At 36.1% G+C, this 27,923-nt stretch overlaps 1 protein-coding gene across 1 annotated transcript in view; it reads right to left on the bottom strand.

The window, feature by feature from the left end:
• The window catches only part of GPATCH2 (G-patch domain containing 2), a 131,001-nt gene that overhangs the window by 36,417 nt on the left and 66,661 nt on the right, over window positions 1-27,923 (bottom strand). The window contains exons 6-7 of the mRNA XM_069800114.1: window positions 4,086-4,150; window positions 1,319-1,358 (exon numbers count right to left, since the gene is read on the bottom strand). Coding sequence (XP_069656215.1) covers window positions 1,319-1,358; window positions 4,086-4,150 — 105 coding nt within the window. The remainder of the gene's footprint in view (window positions 1-1,318; window positions 1,359-4,085; window positions 4,151-27,923) is intronic.

The raw sequence follows: 27,923 nt of genomic DNA, 5'->3' as shown, positions 1-27,923 counted from the left end.
AAAGATTAGCCCAAGAGAACTTTTTATCACGATCAATTAAGATGAAGCATGCTCATATTTAAAATGCTCTTTTTAATGCATTTCTTCTCCCAGGAAATATGTTTCAAAATAATGCGAGTTCAATGTGAATCACATAAATCCGTCTATTTAGATGTTAAGTATCAGTCAGCTTACTGTAACATGTTAGAAGTTCACAATTTACAGCTAAAACTGTACTATGTTTTATCCACTCTGGCAGTTTTGGGGAAGTTTTGAGAGATTCAGCGTGCTCTGGAGTTCTAAAGAAAGGGTAGGGGACAGGAAAGAGTATACACCTATTTAAACTATGACTTACTGGAGCAACAAGTGTTCATGAAGGATTATGCTAAGATGAACCCTCGAAAGATTCTATAGATCTTATTTCCTTTTGAAGTTTCAAATCTATTTAAATTTGTAAATGTACTAGTGAACTGGCACAGATCTAATGAAATCAACTGTGTTATGTCAATTTTTACCAACTTATAAAAATGTACTGTGGAACTTTAGTCTTAATTTTCAATGAGTTGATGATGTATTCAGCTACTTCTACTGAATAGTTGAAGTTAACTATATATTTATGAAAAGAAACCAAGCTTATTTTCACATTTTATAGTTCTTGGACAGTATATTCTGTTTAGACCTTATTATCACCCATAAAAAAAAAGGTATTCCTTCACGTCTGAAGACAAGCTAAAGAAGAAAGTGCCATGTTACTAATCAAGCATTAAACATGTCCTCACATTCCCGCAACCACATCTCTAGGCTTGGACCTTCTAGGGACTACATTGTAGGGGCTCAGCACACAAACTAGTGAGATATTTTTACTAATATCTGCACCATGATGGAGATTTAACAGTTCCTTTTTTACTGCTGTGGTCATGTTAACCAATGGAATGCAGAAAAATGGAATTGAAGATCTTCCCATAGAAGCCTGCCCACTTTTGTCACTGTTCTGTATTTCTTGATTTTGTGAGTCAAATGTTTTGCTTTCCAGCATTTTGAGAAATGCAACATTTGGAGATACTACGATTAACAAAATCATTAAAAAAAATCAGACTTTTCATTTAACCTGTTAAAACTCAAAGATACTTAACTGACATTAAGTGACTAATTAACGATTTTTAATTAAGGGACTTTTTGAAAGGCACTGTGGTTAATATGTTTCCTTACAAGAAAATATGAAATCATACCTGCTTTGTTTATAATTTCTAAAAATATTCGACCACTACCTCTGGAGTAGAGGTAGTTAAATTCCATTATACATCTCAAGTAAACTGTTCTTGATCAAAGCAGTTCTTACCTGGCTATGTTCCTTCCTAGCCCCAGGGCTAAACCAGTGACTGTGGGAGAAAAAGAAAAGACAGGTTTAACAATATAACTAACAAAGCACACGCTGTCATATGACCAGTCTGTGCGTGCTTTTGGGTATTTCATTGTCTGCCAGGAAAATAAACCCTTTGGCTATACTTTATTTTAATGGGATATTTTTATTGAACTCTCTAAGTCTTTAACAGTTTTGAAAGAATGCACCACAAATTTCACTTCTGAGTAGCTATTGGCTTTATAGGTAATTATATTTTGTCAAACAAGCTAAAATAATATATAAATGATAGTATTTTAATATACTATAATGCATATGCTATAAATAAAAGTCATTCCATATTTAGTACTGAAGTGTTACTTATTAATGATTATAGCTGAAAAGATTTTTAAGTACTGTGGACTACCTGTTATTTGTTAATGTATTATTTCAACTGAGGTCTGAGTTTGAATCTAAAGTGAAATTCAAAGTCCGTAAATTCAGTGGCTTCATATCGTCACACACTTGCAAAATTTTGACTATTGGCAGCCTTACTTCAGAGAGACGAGAATTTGGACTAAGACACTGATATGCAGGGACAAGAACTCACGATGTGACTTTTTCCTCAATAGCAGTAAAAGCATATTAATACTGGTTCACATACACACTGTGATCACATAGAACTGAATTAACATCCGAATGTAGCTGTAGTAAGCATTATACAAACCTGGGGCAAATCTTGACACTTGCCAAATGAAAAGGAGAAGGAAAAAACAATTAAAACAAGGGGGATCTGAAATTACATATAGTACTACATATTACTCATATAAGCAAGCAATAGGTTTTGGGCAAAGGATAAAATAATTCCATCCATTATAATATTGCACAAAAAGACCATCACATTATCTGCTATTATGCTTGTAAGTTCCTCAAGAAGTGTAACCAAAGATTATAAGCTTAACCTAGTCACGCTTTTTCTGAAGTAGTTGAATTCAATAGAGTTTACGCTCATTTTTTCTCCACAGCAGCCACATGACAACACTAAAATTTTTACTTTAATTAATATACTGAGAAGAAGCAGATACCATGGAATTGTCTGGTCTAAATTACTCTTTTTAAGTCACAAGTCTGAAAGTTTTGTGGCTTTTTGTCACTCCTTTTTTATGAGTTTGCTGATGAGCAGTCCACCCTCTCGTTCTTGTATATGAGACCAGCTGTCACCAAAACCTGCATGCCGCCAACTCCTTTTTCTACTTTTAAGTTGATTACGGAAAAGAAGTTGGAAATGAAAAAGAATGACAGCAATAAAGTTAAAAGTATACCTCAAGATAAAAAGTAGTAGACATTTATATATTTTGGACATGAAACGTTCATCAACTGCACCGAATAGTTAAAAATCTGAGGAAAACAGGGAGATTTCATGCACACACAACTTTGATGTTGGCAGTGGATGAAAAGAAAAACCATCACATTTGTGAATGACCCAACAAATAAGGTCACAAACATCTGGAAGCTGATGAAGAGAAGAAATATAATGGGTTAGATCTAAATTCCACACGGATGAGTGTCTTGTCCCTGACCAGTGTCAACAGCAAACGCTCAAGGAGGAGCGGCAAACTGGGGCATCCTCCTCCACATAAACTCTGCTGTTTTGTGGCAAATCAGTGGATTACAGACTAAACTGTTAGTAAAACATATTTCTATTGAAAAATATATCACAGTGATTTGAATGCATCTCATATTTAGACATTAAAAACCCTTCATAAACAATAAGACCTCTTGTAATGAGAAAGTGATATTCACATCACACTGATTTTTATGATTTTTGTCCATTCGCTTAATTACAGTATTTGTTTGCTTGCTTGTTTTAATGAAATAAACAAAAGTAAACCCCATAAAATACCAGTTGAATTACTTTAGAGTAGAAATAACTTCTGAAATCACAGCCTCTTTAGTTAACACACACATTAGCAAGTTATGGGGTGCAACAGAACTGGATTAGTAGCATAAAACAGTTGGTACTGAGGATCTGATGTTTGTAGAATATGCGCTTTGGCAAGTTTTGTCTTAAAATGTAGATGCTGTTTCTAGTAGCAGTTAGAACATATAAATGTATCCCCAAATATATTATCTCCTAATCATTTGTATCTGCATTTTAGATTTCTGATTTGGAAAATATAGGAAAATTTAATCTTCTTATTGTAACTATTCAAAAGAGATAACCAAGAAATAATGCTGCTAAATGTTGTCAGCTGAACAGAGTAAGAGTTTACAGTAATGGTGCACTGGAGTAACTAAATGAACTGAATGACAGTCCCTATTTACATGTGACTAAACAATTCAGTGTCTTTTTGTGGAGTTTATGATAACCTTCCTCCTCACATGATACATCATGTCTAAGACTCAAAGATGTGATGCTTGTTTATTTTCATATATTCAAGCTTGACATTTCTGCATTTCCCTTTGGAGGTCTTTTTAAACAACCCATATTTGGTATCTAGACTTAAATGTGTTACGTTTTAGGAAAGCATATACTCAGCAAGTTAATAAAAACACATTTACAAAGCACTGAACTTCACATTTCCTTAAGAAACATAAAATGAATTATGAAGGATTATAAATATTATTATTAAATAAAGATCATTATGTAACTGAGCTGAGGCTCTTATCACATATTTGTACAGTTGTAAAATGCGGCTTTGGGACACAGGTACTACTGTAAAGCAAACAATAATAAAAAGTTATAACTCCCATCGCTGATACTCACTCATGGTGAAGAGAATCCTGGGACAAGTGAACCGTTTTCCTGCTACCACCTGGTCCTGGAGTTATCTAATAGAAAAAATGTAGGAAAAAAAAAAAAAAGACTTTGAATAATGGGACAGCATACACACACAGTGATTGTTTATTAAGAAAACATATCACAACTGCTAAATACAAAATAGAGACAGTACACTAGATATAGTAAATGCAATTAGCAATATCTGCAATTTTTAAGCGAAGTCTGAATGCAGAAAGTGCTACAAAATATTCACCAAAATCCTTAATGTGTAATTCTGATTGGATGTCAGATGTCAGGCATCTACAGATGTCAGGGGCCTGTTATTTTTGAAAAGTCCATGGAGCACTTTATCTCCAAAAAATGAAAGTTAGATGATTTAAAAATCATATTTATCATACTATTCTTATTTATTGATAATACAGCAACAAATTTATTAAAAAGTGCTCCCAACCTTTGTATAACAACACAAAGCTTTTGCAATTAAAGTTGATGCGGGATAGAAAGCAAAGATAAAATAATTTTTACCGCACCATACTGTAGTCCTTGTCTAGTGCTTTATATATACTGAAACCAAAAATATATAATATGGTCAATTTAAGAATGATCTTAAGAAGGCATGATAGCACATGCAGACTTTTGCAGATGATGATATTCTGGTATTGCTCAAGAATGCATTCAAACAGCTTTATTTTTATTTTTAGAATCTGCTTAATTCGTCTGCACATGTAGATAGGTAAAAGCAGAAGAATAAGAGACCACCTGATGAAACTCATGCTTGAAGAACCAGAGCAGAAGGCAAACTATTCCTGTTGGAAAGAATGCAGGAACAAATTTTCAGTTCCTTGGATAGTTTCATAGTCAGTAGATGACCAGCAGTGAGAATGAAGTCAGATGTTCTGCCAGTTTTGAAAGGAGACCACAAAAAACTCAATGATAATACATTTATGTGTCTCAGGCTTGCCAAAAGTACATAAGCAGAAGATTCACAGATAAAAGCAGCCTACTCTTTATTAAAAGAACAATGTGCTCAACCTTGAAAGAAAAATATCCCTATTCATCTGGTGTCATGATAGAGAAGAGCCAGGGCAGTCAGAGATCCAAGTCTGGAAAACTTTCAAAGAACACTCACTGAATAATTTGAAAGCTCTGTGCAGTTAAAGTATTTGACCAAAATCTGTTTCTTTGACCTGAAGAATGATGTCACTCGGGGCCAAATTGAGAAACCCTAAAGTGTTGTCACTTTTCTGGCTGACAGCGATTGAAAAGAACTGGTAATACCTTACCGCAGAAAAATCTATGCAGACATACAAATCCCTAGTAGAGGAAATCATGGCAGCTACATGGGAGGACAGCACCTACTGCTTTACCCACATTTGGAATTTACTGTTTTACTAGACTTATTGAGCCCTTACATAACCGCATGATAATAATAAAACAGTGACCAAACATTACTGTTCCAATATCATAGTTCACCTAATAATAAGAGTGAGAAATGTCAATTCACAAAGACAGACCTAGAAATATGAACAAGTATTTTAATATGTAATTTCCAAATTTTAAGATTAATAACTAAACTGTTACTTTAACACTATAGGTAAGCATGTAGCTCAGCTCTTCAGAGTTGCATCCTGCATTAATCTCAAAATGAGGTTTTCATGCTATTCCAGTGGGTATCCCTGGAATATAGTAATCCATTTTCTACACTGTGGCTATAAGAAAAGCCGACTGTGCCTATGTCATGCTTTGTTAGAGGTTCATGATCACATTATCTCATGGTGGACCTGACACTTTTATTCAGTTTACAGTATGTTCTGTGTACAGGCAACTTATTTCCTTTGCCAGGGCTGCTGACAACCTTTTCCACACTATATTAATCTTGTTTACAGACTTTATCTTGGTACAAATATCAGAAAACTGAACTTTTTATCTCAGGGAGAAAATAAACAACATGTTGACAGAAGCAAAAGCTATTTTCTGGACTAAAATTGGTTGTTTACCTGCAGCCATACTTATGGAAACAAGTTTAAGTTTCCAGCTTACTCAAAATACATAATCTGAAATTTAATAAGCATGGAAATTTCAAGAAAAATCACTTGATAAATTGCCAGTTTTAAAATAATATATAAACCACAGAAGTATGTTTTTCCACTAATTTATATGAGAATATGAACTTGCTTGGAATACAGTTGCAACTGATCACGAAGTACACTGCTCAGGTTTCTCTTGCACATGCCAGATAGCTTCAGCTACCAAGCAGCCACAGATTATTTATAAAACTAAACTCATAATGCATACATATAGATCTTTGCATAAAACTGAATGCTGATTATTGTAAGATTCACAATATGTTAATGCGAAGGAATTCCTATTTGCAAAACTTATCTAGGGTGTAAAAAGGCAAAACAGAACCTGTCGCCCATCTTCATCTGCTAAATCGCCGTTAGAAAAAACTACTCCAAAGATCTGCTGAATCTCCACAGAATAGAGATCCAATTGCTCCAGAAAGTGGCAGCAGATCGCAGGACACTAAAATCAAAACAAATACCCTTCAGATTCTTTATTTATGCAAAAAAATGCATAGATATCTAGAATTGTTTTAGGTGATGAAATCCCAGTGCACAAGAAGAAATCAGGGGGTAAAGTAAGTGGTAGCTTTCCTAACTAACTAAGAACAAACAGCACTGAAGGTTTGCACGACTAAGTTGTTTTTTTTGTGTTTGTGCGTGTTTGGTTTTTTTTTTCCCCTCAATTGAATGTATTCTAGTGTGCATGTCTGAGTGCACACCTGTGTATCAGGGAATCAGAACTGCTGTGATGGTAGTGTTTATAAGACTGACAGATAAGGCCTGTGTTAAACTTTAAACTAAGTTCATTCATTAACAACACTCTTCTTGGAAATGGCCAATTCTTACACACTATTAAACATTCTCCTTATATACACAAGACTGTTAGTTTTTAACAGCTGTATGGTAAATCAGCTGATAGAGCTGATAGCGTACAGTTAGCACTGATGGCTATGGTCCTTGATGGTTCGTAGCCACAGGGGTCGAGGTGACCAAGACTGAGCCATCTGAGAAAAGACGTTGGAACTGAGGTGGGCTTGTCTTCCTTCTCATCAAATTCTCCTTGCTTATGTCTGATGTCTTTAAGCTACTGTTCCCTCCGAAAAAGTGAGGAGGGGTGCCTTCTCTTTTTTTGTAACAGGCATCTGAGCCACAGGCAAGTTAAGTGCAATCTCAAAAAGCACATTTTTATAATGTCCAACAAGTGCTGTAGACTCCTTTTGCCACATGCTTTACAGGAAAAAATGCAGCAGATTTTTTTCTAATAATATAAATATAGTAATTTTTTTTTCAAATCTTTTGATGGATAAACTTTTGGAAAAAAATGCCATGGCACACTTTAAAGTTCATACACAACATGAACAAAATTCTGGCATTAAAAGTTCCTTCCTATGAGACATTAAAATGCCTAGGAAATGCCCAATAACCTCTTTCAAGCTTTTTAGCAGTATATTTAATAGCCTGTGTTTCTAGAAGTCGTGCTACCCCATAACCAAACATAATCACACTCACACTGGAACTTAGGTAACTATAATATAAAAAGTGGAAGTATTTCTAACTATTTCATCTAATTAAGAAGAGCAGCTTTTTAAAAAACTTACTAGATGTGGCAAATAACTAGGAACGATGTCCTCGACGATGAGGAACAATATTGACCTTCAAAAAGTACAAAAGAAATATCACGGGTCTTCATACAGGCCAACTGTGTTGCAATCTGTACCGTGGCTTAGTTGCATAAAGCAGCAAAATAGGTAGGAGTGTAAAGGGAAACTAGGGAAACATTTGAGCCTCCTTGCTTGTCATCTTCCTCCTGCGCAAAGTCTCTCCAGCAACACATTGCACAAGAGATACTGTAATCTACAGTCGATATAACTGTTAATATGAATAAAGTTCAGGGTCATCTTTCGAACTCTTAATTTCTTCTGGCTACAAGTCCTTGTACCATTGCTTGAATAAGAGGACAAGGTGGTGGCTGCGTACTGTTTACAGAGTCCCTGAAACACAGGTACTCCAACTCAGAGACAAAGAACTCCTCCTCTTTTGCAAAGATTGCTTTCCCTGAGAAATTATGACCTATACTGATGGACACAGTAAAATGGAAAAGTATTCAAGACTAGGACATTTTGCCTCAAAATAGACAACGTTGTATACTGCTGCCTGAGATATTGCACATGACAAGCTTCAGAAGTGATGTATGGGAAGATGGTGGGATTAAACAGAAAAAGGAGGACAAGAAAGATAGAGGATTTCACTCCGCAGAAATAACGTTGAGCATGGCAACTGTTATTTTTAATGCTAATAATATAGAATAGAATATTTCAGTTGGAAGGGACCTACCATGATCATCTAGTCCAACTGCCTGACCAATTCAGGGCTGACCAAAGGGTAAAGCATGTCATTAAGGGCATTGTCCCAATGCCTCTTAAATACTGACCGGCTTGGGGCATCGTCCACGTCTCTAGGAAGCCTGTTCCAGTGTTTGACCACCCTCTCGGTAAAGAAATGCTTCCTAGTGTCCAGTCTGAACCTCCCTTGGCACTTAGCTTTGAACCATTCCCACGCGTCCCATCAGTGGGTACCAGGGAGAAGAGCTCAGCACCTCCCTCTCCCCTTCCCCTCCTCAGGAAGCTGTGGAGAGCAATGAGGTCGCCTCTCAGCCTCCTTTTCTCCAAACCAGACAAGCCCCAAATCCTCAGCCACTCCTCACAGGACGTGCCTTCCAGCCCTGCCACCAGCTTTGTTGCCCTCCCCTGGATGCATTGAAGGACCTTCATGTCCTTCCTAAAAATTGCGGGGCCCAGAACTGCAGATGGTACTCCAGATGAGGAGGCCGCATCAACGCTGAATACAGGGGGATGATCACCTCTTCTGAGGGGCTCGTCATACCACTGAGTGAGAGGGAGCAAAACGTCTACAGGACAGTCACAGGTTGCTTGAACACTACCGCTTACTTTATATGAATAGGGTAAGAGGTGTCCAAGACTGGAGTCTATACAGAACATCATTTAAAGAAAAAGAATCCATTTAGTGGATCAATTTATGCATCTTTTAATAAAATAAATATTATAGCACTATTTTAATTAACACGTGCTGTAGTTTAAAAAAAGGTGCTACCACGTGCCAGCAAAAAACCCAGTAAGTTAACATAAAACAAAAATACATTACATCGTTACTTAACAATTCTGTTTACTTCTCATTTGAAGTATATTTTAATGTTCGGTTACTGACTAGCCCATGGGAAATCATTAATTATTTTAAAAGACAACTGTAATACAGAGCTCCCAAGTATGGATGTGTTCCATACATAGTATTTTCTTAATACTTAAAATAATATAAGCTACCTTAAAATGCATACTCAACCATACATCAACATCTCCCTTATTTTTTCCCGTGCTATCACCCTGTCAAGTGAGCAAGTACGCTTCCTCTTTATAATTTATGTTTAGCTTAGGAAATACATCCTTGAAAAAATACAGATTATGTCCTATTCATAATTGTACCTCAGATATATTTTCCATTACTGAAAAAATAGATTTATTAAAATTTAAGTAATTTTTAAATACTGAAAGTGATATTTTTGTATTTGAAATTGGATTTTATGCCAAACACTCCATAGCATGTGCAGTGAAAAGACATTACCAAACTCGTTTTTTACAGGATATTATTTCCTTGCTATGATTTGGTGAACTTGGCAGTGTTAGCTTTATGGTTGGACTCGATGGTCTTACAGGTCTTTTCCAATCTAAATGGTTCTATGATGAGTTTAAAGAATCCACATGTGCACTTGAATGCTTAACTTAACCATCACAGTGTGTCACATTCATAGTATGCAAACCCAGTAAAATTTCAGCAAAATTTTGCTGAACGCTAGTTACACAAATGAGCTAACCACTCTTCTGAATGAAAGAACACGTCCCTTTTTCCACTCTAGAAATTAATTGCTATGATCAACTACAGATTAACATAGGTAAAAATTAACTATATTAACCAAATCTCTTAAATTCCAGAAAAGACGCTTTTTTCTGGGTTCATGTATTTATAGTCTCTTTCCCTAAAAATACTATATTGATGAATACAATTTGAAAAGTTCAGTAGCAAATCCAATCTTCTCAGGCAGGAGTTTCTGCAAAACAAGATGTCCAAACCAAAATGCAACTAAAATCAAATCCTGGACAACAGGATTTTGCAGTGGAAATTGCAGCATCACAATGGCACTTCCATAATTCACAGATCCGTAATTACCAATTTATAGGAAATTAAATCAAACTGTATCAAGGGAAGAAAGAGAGAAAAATCTATTCTCTACATTTTATTGTGCTGATTAAGAGCAATTTCTTATTATTTTCAGCATCAATTTATTATCACTCATTTTATGCCCCTTTTTCACTAGAAGCATTGGAAAGCACCTACACTAAACAAAGGTCTGGATTTAAAATACATCTTTAAAAAATATAGATACATATTCTTTGACTTGGAGCAATATAGAAAACTAAGAAAATAAAAACAGTATACATTACTGAATCATTGCCATAACCCTAGCTTGACATTACCATTACATTTTTATTCCCTCTACAAGCACACTCTTGCTGAAGGGCCCAAACTGACCATTCCAGAAAAGCATCTCTTTAATGTACAGATTACCTTTAAGTGACGCTCAGTCAAACTCTACAATGTCTTCATGAAGACATGGTTCACTGGCAGAATAGTTCTATGCCAGTTTCTTGCTACTCTGGTTATAATTCTTTAAAACTGACCTCATGCTAACATAGTATTGCAAAAAATCAATGGATCATTGCCATTCTGCTTGCAAAATATATGCAAGTGATAAGGAAGGAGAAAAACCTCAAGAAAAATAGGTCAAAAGACTTGGACTTTAATCCTAAACACACATGTCCCTATACATGTTTATTGTTTTCTCTCAATAAAAATGAGAGGGAAAAAAAAAAAAAAAAAGAAAGAGAGAAACGAAAGAGCTACACACCCTAGATAAAATGAGAATCAGTAAGTTTCCTGGAGTTAAAGTGTATGTCCCGGCTCCCCAGTCTCTGTAGTGTTTTCACACACTGTTAAGAGTTTTCTCCAAATTTCTTTTCACACAACTGATCAAAATACCTCTATTTCTTCATCTATGGTTTTCAACTGAATGATTAACAGATGGAAAAGAAAAACTATGGTATCAGAGATTAAAAGAAGTCAACTATTGAACATAGCTCCTTCAGAGAAAGATGGAAAATTTCAGTCTCATGTATAAAAGCAAAACAGAGAATTTCTTTTTAAATCTTTGCTATTATGCAGTTTTTTTGGTTTTGTGTTTGGGGTTTTTTTTTTTGTTTTGTTTTGTTTCTGCTGTTTTTAAGATAAAACCTGAATTTGAAATTAAATAATTATAAACTTAAAAGAATAAAGTATTTTGAAAAGAGACTGGCCTGGCTGTAAGGTTTTCTGTTTGTTTTAAATGGTAACACTAGCAGGAAATATCACAGACAATGTTTTGTCCTAAATCTTTGTCAAAAGGACAAGCTTTTATATACTACAGAATAGGCAACAGAATAAGTTTAATGATGCATTGTAATGATATACATTACTGCATACATGCTGCCTTTAGGTATGTGATACGCTTACACTGGAGGAGCTATTAAAGCAAATAAGTACTAGCATATAGTGTAAAAAAAATTATTTGGTCTACGGAGAAAGCATCAGGTAGAGTGAAAAGTGCAAGTGTCCTATCTGCAAAGAAGTTAGTAAGAGAGTTTCTTTTGAGATTCCTAACATTTAATATTAAAAAGTACTATGTGGCACCATTGCTCCAACAGCAGCTCACAGCACTGCAAAAAAATGGACTGATTTACAAGTCTCAAGAACAAAACATAAACCAGAATTTTTTTTTTTTTTTTTTTTTTTTTTTCTTTTTAGATTAAACCAACTCCTTGTTAAAAGGCAAATGTAAGATCCTCAGGACTGCATAAGGACACCACACTGCACCACTATTTTAATTTTTTTATATTAGGAAAGGGAAAACCTTCAGGGCAGCTGTCTGAATTGTATTAGGTATGGCAACAAAACAATGGCCAAAATTTTGCTACTTCATTACTCTGTAAATAGCTATTATTTAACAAATTTTATTTAAATGAAACAAAATTTCCCTTAGTACAAAGAGCTACTAATTAAATCCTGCAGTAGTATGCTGCATATAAAAAAATTTATTTTGATATTATAGCTGCCTGTTTAGATATAAAACTTATTCTAGGGTGAAATCTTAGCTTCGCTAAGGCAACAGAATTTTGACTTCAGTAGTGCTGGGACTGTACTCTTATTAGTTAAGAATGATCTAAAATGCTGAAATGTTTTTACTTGTAAAATTATTCTCAATAAGTGAAGTTACCCCCATGGTGACATAGACAGGAGGAAGGAGCCGAGCAGTGATTAGGATCCCAGCCTTGACCTGGGAGATGCAGGTTCAATTCCTTGTTCTGCTGCAGGCTTGCTGTTTTGACCTTTGGTAAGTTGTTTTTTGCAGCTCAATTCCTCATTTGGGAAAAACCAAGAAACACATACAAACAAGACCCTCCTCCCCCCACTCCACCCCAAGTAATCTGTAATAGTTTTTCCTTACTTCATTAGGGTAAAGTAATATAATTACAGTAAAGATTGTACAAACAACAAAGGTTGTCATCAAAGCATTTAAGACTGCTTGAAGTGTATTACTGAAAGTGATTTTTATTCCTACTGCCACGGGACTTATAGGAAAGAGAAAAATGTCAATATTAAATGAATTTACATATATAAGCAGAATTACTCATAACAGAACTCTTTGCAGGTGCAAGTCATACTATGACAGTTCGTGCCAGCATAAGCTCGCTCACAGTGGCTTCAAAACCCCATGTACACAACAAACCCCCCATTTTCAAGTCACCAGCTTCAGTAGCAAGCTATGAGTGGCCTCTACTGGCTGACCAAAGGCTACAGAAGTCACTAAGCTTTTGCTGTGAGTTACAACTGCGGTTACCAAGTGTGTGAAGAAACGCTAACAGAAAGACTATGCTTGTCAGTGCTAAATAATTCACTTACACTATGGCTAAAAAGAAAAGGCAAACGCAAGAGGAGTGATACAATAGACGGTGGGGAAAAAATACCTTTAATACTGGCATTCCTAAGATTTGTCAAAATATATACTGTAAATATACACATGCAAAAGTCCATTTTCCAAAAGCTGATAATGGAATTCAGCAGGATATACTGTGCTAGTTCTAAAGGTGGAAACAAACCTGAAACTCAAGTAATTTATAATTTCTTTATGTAAGTTATATATTTTGTATGAAGACTGAATTACTTCATTTATGATATCAATGGTTTGATTTAGATGCACAATTAGAAATCCCATTGCATCATCTGAGAACGTATGAAACCAGAGTCTACATAACTATTCTTTTCATAACTGTGCAACAAATTTGGCCTTTCCCTTAATTATAAAATTAAACCCAGTAAAATACAGAAAAATAAAAACCAAAAAAACTGAAGTATGAAAGTGCATATTGCCACAAAGTTGATCTACAATTCCCTCAAAGTACATAAAAATTATATTTTTATTAAGAAAAAAGGAGAATAAACCATAATTAATTTTTTTAAAAACATAATAATTGTGAACAGCACAACTTGAAGAGAGGAGAGTAAAAGCTCTCCAAAACATGGCAAAAAATACTTCTTAGATTATCATGCAAAATCTGTATTCAAATAAAAAAAAATATTAAATAAAAAAAATAGAAAGATAGCACCAGTACCAAGAAAGTAATTTTTTCACTTCACCTTTCTTTTCTATGGAAATATGTACCTGATTTGCCATTTTAATTGCACCCTATCAAGAAGGATTATTGTCAAACATAAGCAACTACCGATGGCAAAAGGTGATTGCCTTCACAAGCAGCTGTATGGTGCTCGCACATGACACTGTGATATTTCCAGCTCCCGTTCTGAATTCTGCCCCATTTCAGAGTTCTACCTCATTTCAGAATTCAGTCCCATTATCTCCACTGCTCAAAATTGTTCACAGGGTTATCTAGCTGACATGTAAGATAACCCTCCATCTCACTAGACACCACTGGGATATGACATGCTGACCCACAGTAAGCCCTGATTATTAGCTTGAAACATACACCATATAAATGGAGCTTTGAGCCAAATAATTTGTTTTAAAGTCTTTTCATTTTACTTATACATTAAAACTCATTTTAAACATGCTGACGTCAGTTCCATTAAACTACATACCCATGAACATAGACACGTTAATGTTGGATTTTGACTATTATCAGAAAACAAATGAAAAATGACTAGAACGCAGACTACTAGTAATGCCTTTTTATTTTCAAAAGAGAAAGGGATTTTAGTTTAATAAATTATGACTAAATGAAAAACAAAGAGCCAGCCACCGCAATTAAAGCCCCATTGCCTGAATTGCACTTATCTCACTGAAAAAAGGCTCATAGCAGCAGAAGTACAGGGAGGTCCCATTCTTTCTGTTCCACCTTTTCCATGCTACTACGCTTCCAGTGACTGGGAAAGCGGTTAGGATTAGCAACCCCAGACAGAGGTGGGCAGAACTGATCTGCTAGGGTAACTCTCCTTCTCAGCTGGAGAAGGGTTTCCTACTGTAGCACCTACAGTTCTGCACGGTCTGAAAGTCTTGAACCAGTCAGGTTTCATTTGCATGAAAACCTTGTTACCGTTTGTTTTTAAAAGGGGCACCCCATGAGCTATATTACAGCCTGGACAACAAAAACCAGACAATACCTAAATTATTTTCAGGAGAATGAGATGATAGGAAGACCGGGCACAAGAGAATCCTGATAGCAGCGTACCTAAGAATCTCCCACATGAAGAAAGTAATTCAGGTATCAGAAAATTTTGGTTTAAAAGGTTACACTTTGGAAAGATTTGGAATAAAATACCTTTCAAAATTCATACAGTTTGATCAATAACAGACCTTATGAAATGTACACATTTGAACTGCTAAAATAAAAGCATGACCTTTTGCCCCTTAGGCTAGATAACAGTTAAATAATTAGTGCCTACAAAAAAATTTTTCTTCATTTCAAGTGAAATTGCCATCAGAAGAGCTCACACCAGTGGTGAAACAGCAGGAAAAAGGCTTTAGGGGAGTTTCAGGTACAAACTTGGACAATTTCACTGTTGACAGTATTGTACGTGGATGACGCTTCTCATTATTTTGAGCTTGCCTGTACACAAATATTTTACCCTGCAAGCTTACATGACTGGTAGGTTTTAGAAATCCTTCTGTATTTGCCACTTTCTCTACCATTTGAACTTCTAATGTATAACTATAACCACTGTTTCAAATTGTATATATCAGTAGAGATGAACAGGAGAAGCAAGCAGGAAACGCAGAAATCAACTTTCCATTGGGCACTTTTAAGGTCAAGCTAAATTCAGGCTTAAGATATCTTTTTCATTTTTCTTCCTAAGCAAAATGATGTAGAAATAAAATATGTTTTAAAATATATTACAGTAAATATATTTTTTCTTAGCAAGACATTCTCAAGCTTTTCCATCATCTTGTCTTCAAATATCAAATGTAAATAATTCATGACTTCTATTATAGGAGAAATGGAAACAAGTAGGTTCTAATGGGGGGGTGGGGGGGGGTGGGTTGGATCAAAAGTGGGAATTCCACTCATACATTTTAAAAGAAACTGTCAAGCTTGTTAGGCTTAATAGCAGTCCCGCACTGGGATATCAACACTTGGATAAGGTAGCATTGCATTTCAAAATTTCTAACATAATGCAGGTACCAAAGATGTATCCGACCAAAAGCTCATGAAGGGATTGTGCAAAGTCACCATGAACTTCGATTTGAAGGCTAAACTGTTTTATCTTGCTCTCAAATCCCTCCTTATCAGTAAGAGTGCTCTAAGTTTCTCTTTATATATCAAGCCCTATATAATGGAAAACATCACAGTATGCTCTTAAGAGAGAGCCTGTAGTTCTTTGTAATGCATTAAAATGACAACTATCCCAAAACGCTAATTCATAAAGGAAGGTTAAGCCTGTGTTCTAGGAGGAGAACGCTGCTTGTATCTGCTATCCACTCCTCCAGCAAGATGAAATATTATTGCTATGTTTTGTCCTAGGTTTTTCAAGGCACACAACATAATATTTCCTTGGTAGTTTTATGCAATTTTGTTAAAACAGCGGATGTTTCTGGAATTGTGCTGTCAAGTTAAACTTACTTTTACAAACAGTGTTTCTGTCAGAAAGTTGTGTTTAGCATGTGAAAAACTTTTGCTCTTTCCAAATTTAAAACTATGTACAGGAAAGAGTTTAACCATTGGCTGGACAAGTGTGTGTGTGACTGAGGTCAGGGAAATGTGTCCGACTTGGTGGCTGCCTCTGTTGCAAGACAGAAATCAGGGCACTGTTCTCATTTACAGGCTCTTCTGTTCCTGGGATTAACATGGGGGAAAGACAATTCACTTGCCCCGATGTCTCTTGGTGGCAGCAAATTTACTTTTCTGGCCAGATCCATGAGAATAGGCTTTGGTCCCTATGCAACACATTAGCTGCCTTGGGCTTCTGAAATTCCTGATAAAACCGGGTACAGGCAACTTTCAGATACCAAAAGCATATCCTCTACTTACGAAGCATCACTGCAGAAATAAGGACAAGAGGAGTAACTCGTTTGTTGGGTCCTGACTACACAGGGGATCACGTAAAGAACATTTCTTCTCTCTGTTGCAAGCGTTTAATGTGTGGCAGGGCCAGAGAACAACATCGTTTTTCAGACATGAAGCTATAAAGCCCATTTTGCCAGGTCCTGGGGAAGACCAACTTTCCACCTACCTTAGGGTAGAGACCATGCATCATAGAACTATGGCCTGTGGCTATCAGCAACTCCTTGCAAAATGCCAAGGGAATTCTAAGTTGCCCTTGGGGAGTAAGGAAGTTATTTTCCCCGTTATTAAGGGAGGAAAAAAATCCAGGAGAAGCCAAAGAGAGGGTCTTTGTCAAAGAGAAGATCTTGAATCAAATACTGACATTTTTCATTTATATGGGTATGTTATTCTGGAAACACCTAGAGCTAACTTAGTGCCTAATAAAGACAAATTGCCCTAAAAGCTTACAACTTGTATAGGAGCATGACATGACTCACCAAGACAATGTCCAAGACAAGGAGATGGAGGGAGGAGAGTACTGACACGGAAATACGTTGCATCCAGCTATTTATGAGTAACAGCCTTGGTGCCAAAAATTTCTACATGTCTGGAAGTTTTCAGAGACTACTTATGGTACAGTCTAATGGTCTCCAAGATGCAAACTTCACTTTCAGTCAAGGGAAGTATTTTCACTACCAGTACAATAAGTAAGCATTCTCCTATGGGATGCTGGAATACATACTTGATTTTAGTTTGGGAAGCAAGGAAGAGGAAGAATGAAAGCAGAAGGTACTGTGTGTAAAGATTACCATAAAAAAAAATAGAGTGTTTGGAAAAGCACACTTTCACAGAAATCTACAGTAAGATAAAAACTAAGAGGCTGTTGAAAGATAATAGTGACTATCCCTTTAAAAAATGAAGTTTGGGGAATTCTTTGAATCTCTCTGCTTTGTGCAAGGCTCAAAGACATCAGGTTAATATAACCTACTTGCCATTCAACTTGGTCGGGGTACGATCCTGGGCATAGTTTATAAAGTGAGTTATTAACTTTGCATTTCATTTGCTGCCAATGCATATCTGTGATGTTTGCTTACCAAATGCAAGTTTCAGGATCAGTCCCTTTTGTTTAGCTACTGAAGCGATACTATACTGATGAGCTACTCCATTTCCTACCAAATACCTAAAGACTTTACTCAGTACTGGAATGGAGGCTGAACTGAGGGCACTCAGGACATTATTAGGCCTGGTTTGGTTTGAGGGCAGGTTTAACACTAGAAAGCATAGTCGGCTCCCCACTGTTGATAAGACACTCAGGCTTCTCCTAGAAAAATGGAAATTGCTGGTCAAGAGAAAACTCTTCTATTTAGTTATTAACTGGACACCAACAGGGTAAATACTGCATTCCACAAAGTTAACTGGAAACTGTGAGTTTAAGAAGAGTTATAGAAAATAAACAGCTCAAGTCATGGGAAAAAAATAAACAGGCACACTTGTAACTTTGGCTGAATCTCTTAAGAAATTGCATTTGATGGCAGTATTCAAGAAATTATATATATTGGCAGAAAACAGTGTTGTATATATCATACCCTTGATGGTGTTAAATTGTGCAGGTGGCCAAGAAGAAGAATATATGGAAATAGACATTTGAATTTGGCATTACAACCCACAGATATTTAAGTAGCACAAAAGAAAATACATTTTGGGTTTTTTAAAATTCTTTTTAAAATCATAAATATATAGTGATATATTAATTAGGAGGAATGCTGTTGGCAAGAAATAGATGTCCACTGAAAAGGTGTCTTAAGTGCCATGAGATATTTGGGAACATTTTCAAGTTCTTCTTGCATATAGCCATGATGAGGAAAAAAATCAATTGAAGAAAGAAAACTTACAGAAAATTCTGGAAAGTTATCAAAGCAGTTCATATTCAAAAGCAATAATTCAGGTTACTATGAAATCAGAGTTCATCTGTCCAATACTGGATCAAAAGATGGTACCTACTGAGGGAATGCCTATTCCTTGTGGGGGGGCGGGAAACATGGTACGTGGTTCAAGATACCTTCTTGGAAAAATAACAGATACAACAATCATAAAAAAAAAAAAAGTCTTTACAACTCTCAAATTGAGTGATGCAGGCATACTTGCCCTACTCCAGTTAGCTTATCCTTAACCTCAACTAAACCAGGTTCAAACAATATGAAGTGTCCTCAACCTTGAAAATTTCATGTTTGCCTAACTCGACACATAAAGAAATGCTCTGGTTTTTTTTTAAAGACACTGTTAAAAATATTTACCTCAACTCCTTCCACAGCTAAATAGTTTATCTGAATCTCTGGTACCAGGGTAAAAGCCGTGGGTAAATTGCTATTCCCATGAAACCTTTTCAGAAATATCTTTGACTTCAGTCCACTACAGGAATTCATTTTTATTTCCTGCTTTTACTTGCAGACCTGTAAGATCAGCTGTGGAAGCTTCTGCTCTAACCAAAGTCCTACTTACTTCTATCATAAAATACGGGGAAAGAACTACGGTTTTCATTCATTCAAAGTGAAAGCCTATCAGCTCCAGAAGTTTTCATATCAAATGACTTAAGAGAGATTTTGTGGCTAAAATTAACAAGAGTATATTTCCCATTTGTACCTTTGCTTAAAGTTTCTCAAGTTATTTCCTATAATTTTGTATGATCCACCATTACAGTACCGTTTCACTCTGATGAACGGTTTCTCTTTCCTGTTGTGGGACTTTTCCATACTCCTTGAACTCTTTGAATGGAGTTCATTCATCTTTAGATAAGATCTTAGATTACCATGTGCATAAACATTTCTAGCGAAAGGCAACATAAGCAAACACCACAATACAGTGCTCTGGATTGATTCAAGAATCATGTGACATTCTATTTTGTTAAACCTCATTACTTGTACAATTTCTGCCATTTAAAAATATTTAAGGAGGGTACTATCTCTAAGGTTTAGTTTTAGAAGTCAAATGGTAAACATACGAACAGAGAATAGCAGGGGAAAAATGCCTGATACCCCAAACCAGAGATATGACATGCTTCCAGATCATCCTTAGGCAACTGGAGTATGTTTGATTCATCACACCACCAGGCTTAACATTTTAAAATTTACAGGACCTAAGCAGGGGACAAAGGGGTGGGAGGACCAAGGGATTCTGTTTTGACTTTGTAGATACATCCAATTAACACAGTTTTTCAAAATATATTACGCTTGGAAATTACTGTAGTTTGAATAAAAGAGCTACTTTTTAAATCCAAACATTTCAGTGTCTGTTCTTTGTCCACCTGACATTAGAAACAACCAATGAATGCCTTCATGCCAAAAGTACAGACACTAGTCTTCTCTGCATGAATAATACTTTCTCCCTAATGTGCTTTAGGATTCTGACTGACACAGAAGTAATCACCCTTTTTTTTTTTTCATCTTTATAAAAGGCTATTTATGCTTTTGGTTTCTATTAAAAGATATTTATTTTTTAAACCCGGTACAATACTATGAGAGATCTATGGCAGGGTTTCAGAATTACTACTGATAAAACTAAGTAAAATATTATAAATATGGGACCTCAGTAAAGAAACTGGAGACTTAGGGTCAGTGTTAGTTCCCCATCGCCCCCCAGTTCTGGAAAAGTAGTTCCTAAATGTTTAAGTTTTCACAGTTCCTCAGGAGTCCTCATTAAGTAAACAACTTTTGAGCTGAAAAGTCTTACCCCTAATACAATGGAGCTCTTTCTTTCCAGCTTTGGAATACAGTTCTTCACATAGCAAAACCATAAACCTGCAGACAACAAAATGTGTGGCAGACTAAAAAGACCTAGCAAAACCAAACAAAACCCCCACTAATTCCCCCAAAGCTGCAGCCATTCGTTTTAATGGAGCGCTTAGATTCTCACTAAACGTCTAAAAAGGGAATGAACACCGGAGACGAGACAATATCCCTCACAATTGTTTTTAAAGTTTGCTGACTTCAGAACCCATAAAACTTCAGTCTGATTGGGACAGGATGTACTTATCACCCTTTACATGCATTAATCCAGTCCTCATCTATTATTGAATCATCACTCAAATTCAGCTCACAGAAGTGAAGATTGAGTTCAAAACATTAAGTTTTAAAGATACCACGCAGTAGCAGAACAACAGGATGGGGAATCTTTAAGATGTTTGAAAATGGAAAGCCCTAGGAACCCTGAACGGCAATGTCATTTTTACTTAATGTATGATATACGCATCTTAAAAGCTGGATTTTTCTTAATATAAAAAAAAATGCATTCCCACTAAGAGTATTTAATTTCACAGCCATATGACTCAGATACATAAAAATGTCTCCATTGAACAGTAAGTTCCCAAATCAAACTTTGTTAGGTGTACTTCTTTAGGGGTGGAGCAAATATTAACTTTATTTTCTGAAACCTGCCCTTCCTGCTGGTGGTCTGGAATGACTTTAGTCCAGAATGTTGCAACACATGCGTCAAGGCAAGCCTCTTTTTGTACAAGAAATGGTATTTCATCTCCACTCGTCTCTTCTTTTAATTGAATCATTTGGGGATATAGTTGTGACATCAACACATTCCCAACATACCAAAGTTTCAACCAAAGCATTTTCTCATGAAATAATTCAGTATAGTACATATTTTCCTTAACAGGAAACTAAAAACCAAATAAAGCATTAACAGATGTACTGGGCGCATCACCACTGTAGTGTTTCTGCGTTTACAAAACTAAGAGTAAGAATGCATGCATGTAAACAACAAATACCTTGTTTTACATACAGCTTTGTGCATCACGGCGCACTATTTGTAGACCTGCTGTCACTATCTGACGAACAGATAAGGACTTGCATTCTATCTGAATTTAATTACCTGAAGTTTACACTAAATATAACATATTTATTCCAAACCAGAGTGGAAATATCTTTAAGTATAAATTACGTGTCTCACACGTTGACACCTCAGACTAAGCCCATGAAACTCCGACATTCTAAGGCGTGAGTTGAACTTATTTGACAAAACCCCCACCTTCAGCATTTCACAAGAAAGCGAACACTACTACAGAGACTCTGTATGAATCCATTACTTCCAGCTCTATTAGTTCCAATTTCTTTTACTCTTATTTACTTTTCTGAAGGGACTAGTCTTTCAGCTGGCATAAATATGCACATTAAATGAGCTACAATTAATTAATTGAGAAAGCTACCATCCTTCTACTAGCTGAGAAGCCAGTTCTAAAATGTGTACTCATAAATATTTGTGTTTCCATAACAGTAAACTTCAAATAGACTCGAAAAAGGAAATGTTAAGATCCAGAATACCGCATGTCTTCTTCCATATTGCTATACTGTAACACTTGTATTTAACAGTTAATTATCTCATGGTGAGAAGAGGCTCATTGGCTTCCATTTTCAAAGTAGTTATATATATTTAAACTATAAATATCTTTTGGCTCTTCAGCAAGAACAGACTGCTAGATATTTGAAAAGGGCAGCTGCCACGTTGTTCCCTGGGTGCAACACAATGGCAGGTCAAACTTTTGTTCCTCTTGTCCTACAAACAATTTTCAAGCCCATGCTCAATAAATAAATTTTGTCTCAGCACTCCCAATCAGGGCTGCACAATCCCCTCAGTAGCAGACCTATGATAAATGGACTTATTTTCCCAAATCAAACACTTGAATTTAAATTCAGATGAGTTAATGCAAAGGTCAACATTGTAATCAGTTCTTTTGATCTTTATAGAATTTCTAGAGTAATACATAATAAATCTGAAACAAGGCAATTTGCAGCTCTGTATGTGTGGCTGGTAATAAAAATCTTAACGATTAGAGCCTTTATGTACTTAGGGAACGTTTTATAGTAATAGCTATAGTGAGAGCCTCAATGCATGGGGAATGATGGCAATAGATAACACTGAAAGACATGATTGCTTGATTCTTTATATAGTTTATACAGTATGTATAGATTATACATTATAAATTAAAGCACAATGTTTCTTAAGAGTCTCCAATGTTTTTCTAATATTTTATTTTGGATTTGTATCCTCCACAAAATATGGCCTTGATAAAAACTTGTGACTTTAACAAAGATCTCATATATTGAGAATTTTATTGTTTCACATACTAGTATGTTACTAGTATGTTTACTAACTGTAAAGAAAATAAGAAATGAAAGTGTTTGTGCACATGGTGTGTACGTATGTCTTGGTGTCTTTTTTAAAAAGGAAGATTCCTTTTTCTGAAAATATGTATTTAGAAGTACAGTATGTCACATCTCTTATGAACAAATAATGGTTATTAGATAAGAGGTATTCCAGCTGAACTGGAACATACAATCCTAGAAGTAGACTAAAACGTCAGCAGTCATATGAGGAAATTCTTAAAATCAAAAGGGTAAAAGCTGATTTTTTATTTTTTTTTAAATAATCCTTCAAAATTTTCTTGATAATAATCAGATAACTACCCAACCACTAACAGCTGTAAAAACATCTTCCTTTCCAATATTCATAAATTAAATGAGACACTTAAGAACTGGTGTCAGAGAACACCTTCTATAAACATACGATTATGTAGTACAGTGAATACAGGCTATAATTTAGGAACTGAAGAAAGAATACTTTTTCAGGAAAACTAAGACTAAGCAACTGTCAGCGATGACTGCACAGGAAGGATCAAGAGTTCATCTATGGAAAGAGTGACTGAGGATCCCACTTTCAGGACATATCAGCTGTCTGCATCTATTCAGTGAAGTTGAGAGATAAATAAAATTGATCATTCCTTTACCTTTCCTACTCAAAAGCCTTCTATTCTCACAGAACACATACATATCTCTTCAGCTAAAATAAAACTCTTCTTTATCTCACTCCAAATTCACGTAGGTGTTAATTATACAAACTAAGTAAGCACACCGTGACACAGAAGCATTACTGATATTAAATGGTGTTCGTGAAAAATAAGGAAGGCTTATGCCTTGGTTTTGGTGCAAGACACCATCTCTTCTGTAATAAACAGAGTACGTGACCATGATCCTTTTGGCATGCTTGGAAGAACGCCTTAGGTCTCATCAACCAAGATAACACAACTGTTTTAAGGTGATAACACTTGCTGCATCATATAGGGGTTATGAAGTACATCTAAGCCTAAGGAATTCTCTAAAGAATCTGACTTGATACTGCATGACAGGTCTATTAAAAGTTATCATTAGTCAAAAATCAATACACCACCTAGTATATATATAATGGATTAAAATCACAGCTGATCATCTTCAGAAATAATTACATATGGGGAATCTTCTTTCAATAGACATATTCCTAGTGGCAGACCACAGGAGTCTGATAAAGATACTAAACAGCAAAAAGCTAAGAATGCAAAACAGGAAAAAAACCCCCGATAAGTCACAGTGGCTAGCATGCAGGCAATGTAAAAGTCGCTATTGTGGCAAGTATAGACGAATCGGTTTTCACAGCTCTTAAGCTGTGCCTTTGAAAGAGGCTGCTGGTTTTTAGTGACTCTGAATTATTTCATTAAACTCCTATCTCCCCTCCTAGGAAAATACTGGCTTATCAAAACTCTGTTCAAGGGGATGGACTGACATTTGTAAAACTGTCACAGTGATGGCTTTCTCCGGTCTTTCGCTGCCGTTTCTTATAAAAAGCAGAGGAAGCTGCGTGCTATGAAACAACCGATAATCTCATAAAGCAGACACCTTCTGGGAACACACCAACTGAACAGCGGTGATAGGACTTTGGTTTCTCATATCCTAACCCACACACCATACTGCTGGTTTAGTGTGAAGAAGATAAAGAGAAAGCAGGACGTACAGGGCTTCAACGACAGTAAGTTACTACAAAGAAAAGTACATAAATTATTACTCTTAATAACCATAGATGACAAACTCAAGATTGCAATTAGATTTAGATTAAAGAAGAGAAAAACAGCTTTCCTAGGATAAGAACATGGACCACTGGAACAAAATGCACAGGGAGGCCCCAAGGATGGAGATTCTTCAGCTTTACAGACAAACACCCAAGAACTGACTTTATGGTTTTGAAACAGAAGGTGATAATACAAGCAAGTACAACTGAAGGCCACATCATCATATTGGAGGAGCTGCTTTTGCTTTTGGTGTTAAGGTGACAGTTTGACTGCATTCGTATTAGGGCTACTTGAAGAAACAAAAGGCAGCAAGATGAAATTGTAACCTTAGTACCTTGTACACAGAGCTACACAGCACAAGAAAAAAACCCAACAAACCCATATATAAATTCCCCAAAAGCAAAGTGTGAATCTTAAACCACATTTTTAACTCAGATACCTTGCTGTACTGGATTGTTGGCTACAAAAACAAATCTGGAAGAAGCTTAAGAGAAATAAAAGCACCTTAAGTTTGAAAAAATTGGGAAAGGGAAGGGCAGTGGAAGGATGATACTGCAAAGACTTTCAGCTAAGAAAACAATCTTCGTAACCACATTCTAAATGGATATAAACAGGCAAGAATGATTTTTTCAAAGGTAGACAAGAAACTGTAACTGAAAATACAGAAAGATGGGAGCCTGTGCAAAAGATTAAAATTGTGTAGAAAGACAGAAAAAGAAAGGCTGTTTCTTAGCAAGACAGCCAAATAACACAATTTAGAAAGAAAGCTAAGTCAAAGCTGATGCACACTATTGACTGATATGACAAAGGCTGGGAGCATTCTCCACAGTGATTAAATAATGGAGTGCCATATATTTAAAAAAAAAAATTAAAAAAAACCCAGCCCAAATGGAATACTGGAATATTAGAAGTGAGAGTGAAGGACTGTGTGAGGTGGGGATAAAGAGTAGTTAAGGATAATGTCTTGTTATAAAAACTGTTTTTATTTGTGCTTTGCTAAAACAATTAAAACCCAATACTATATACTGAATTCGTTCTACTATTCCATCTACTGGTATATCTCTATCCTTTCTTCAGCTATATCATCATGAATATTTCTCTCAGAGAACCATTTTGTTATTTCTGTTCAAACTGAGACCACCACAATAGTATACCATCATTTTTATGTTAATTATATTTATTTTAAGCAAAACTATGTTTGTAGAATGCTAGCTACAAACTTGCTTTCAGCTGGCAGATTAGACCCCCCCCACCTCAATATGAAACTATAATTTAGTAATGAAATATTTTGGTAGCATAATTAGTGCAAATACATATAACTTGCTAAGTAAGAAATATAGTAATTAAGAAGTGCAATTATACAATTATCATGTGTAATTACATAGGCTTTCTAAAAACTTTGCTTGAAATGATGAAAGACCATTTAAAGAGATTCCAGAGTCTTTCACAATTTATCTTGTGGATTACATCCAAAGTTCAGATTACATCCACAGTTCAGATTTCTGATGCCAAATTAGTTATAGAGTATTAGTGGAGCTTTTTCTGTTTGGTGGGGTGGGGGTGCGGTTTGTTTTTTTAAAAGAGAAAACCTAGCCAGATAACAAAACTGAGGAAGGTGCGGGGTTGTCAGAGCACTAGCTATAGGAAAGCTTGAAACTCCTTTAAAGGTATTAATCCAGACTACTTCTCTTTCTCAAATTAGATATGGAGTATGCTCAGAGTTGAGTTGGAAAAGAACTTGAGGATTTCTTCCTGTCACAAAGCATCACATCTCCATGACCCTAAGCCACCTCTTTTGCAGCTACACAGTCACTTTCTAACTCCTGAATTAGTATGCAAAACTGCAATATTTATGAAAAAAATTTTTTTTTTACTAAAGGATAAATTAAAGTTTGTATAAACAGTCCTGTGTGTAGATTCACACATTATAACAGACAGTCTTTAGAGAAACCCCAGAAGTACTTCGAGAAGGGAAATCTAGCAGTTCAACCAACAGTCTACGTTCTTGCTTGCTCAGCTTCTTGCCCACAAGTCCTACTTTCCATTCTGCTCAGTGACACATCATCAACAGCAGGAGAGAACTGTGCCTGCACGCAGCACTATAAGCTGGTTGTTACAGAGACCATCGGCTGAGATGCCAGATGTGGGTTAAAGAGCTTCGCTAGCAGAGATGGGCAATGAACCTAGAGCTTGTGCTTACGCTGTTCAGTACGACGACTGGTAAGGAGTTATGTGAAGAATGGATGATGCTTCTGCCACCACCACCACCGGCATTGTTTCCCAGGACGCCTACGCAGCTTTAGGTACACTTTTCATGCGAAGGCTCTGAAGTCTAAATTTTGTGTCAGGAAAGGAACTTGCCTACAACCCTGCCTCAAATGCCCAAGCTCTGCAAAGAAAACCAGGTTTCGGTAATATCGCTACATTTACTAATTCTGTGCATTTCTGTGTATGGCTTCTTGGCCTGACACTGAAATGCCCAATGACCTACACGTGTCGTGGTTTAACCCCAGCCAGTAACCAAGCACCATGCAGCTGCTCACTCACTTCCCTCACCCACCCAGTGGCATAGGGGAGAAAATCGGGAAAAGAAGTAAAACTAGTGGGTTGAGATAAGAACAGTTTAATAGAACAGAAGAAACTAATAATGATAACGCTAATAAAATGACAATAGTAATAAGAAAAGGATTGGAATATACAAATGATGCACAATGCAATTGGTCACCACCCGCTGATCAATGGCCAGTTAGTCCCTGAGTGGCAATCCCACCGCCCCCACTCCCCCCAGTTTATATACTGGGCATGACATCACATGGTATGGAATACCCCTTTGTCCAGTTTGGGTCAGCTGTCCTGGCTGTGTCCCCTCCCAACTTCTTGTGCCCCTCCAGCCTTCTTGTTGGCTGGGCATGAGAAGCTGAAAAATCCTTGACTTTAGTCAAACATCACTTAGCAACAACTGAAAACAACAGTGTTATCACTTCTTACACCTAACTCAAAAACACAGCACCATACCAGCTACTAGGAAGGCAATTAACTCTATCCCAGCTGAAACCAGGGCAATATGCACTGAATATGACACTAGGGAACAGAACAAATGATTTTTCTTTAAATTATTATTTTTATTTTTCTCCAGCAACCAGAAACCAACAAAATATTTATTGAAGTATCGTTTGTAGGTGTTTACATCTTTTGAGTCTTGCTATCCTCTTAGTAA

Source organism: Haliaeetus albicilla, chromosome 13 (assembly GCF_947461875.1).
Source record: "Haliaeetus albicilla chromosome 13, bHalAlb1.1, whole genome shotgun sequence".
Taxonomy (NCBI): domain Eukaryota; kingdom Metazoa; phylum Chordata; class Aves; order Accipitriformes; family Accipitridae; genus Haliaeetus; species Haliaeetus albicilla.
The sequence above is the reverse complement of the archived record's forward strand: the minus strand, read 5'-3'. Positions and strand labels throughout refer to the sequence as shown.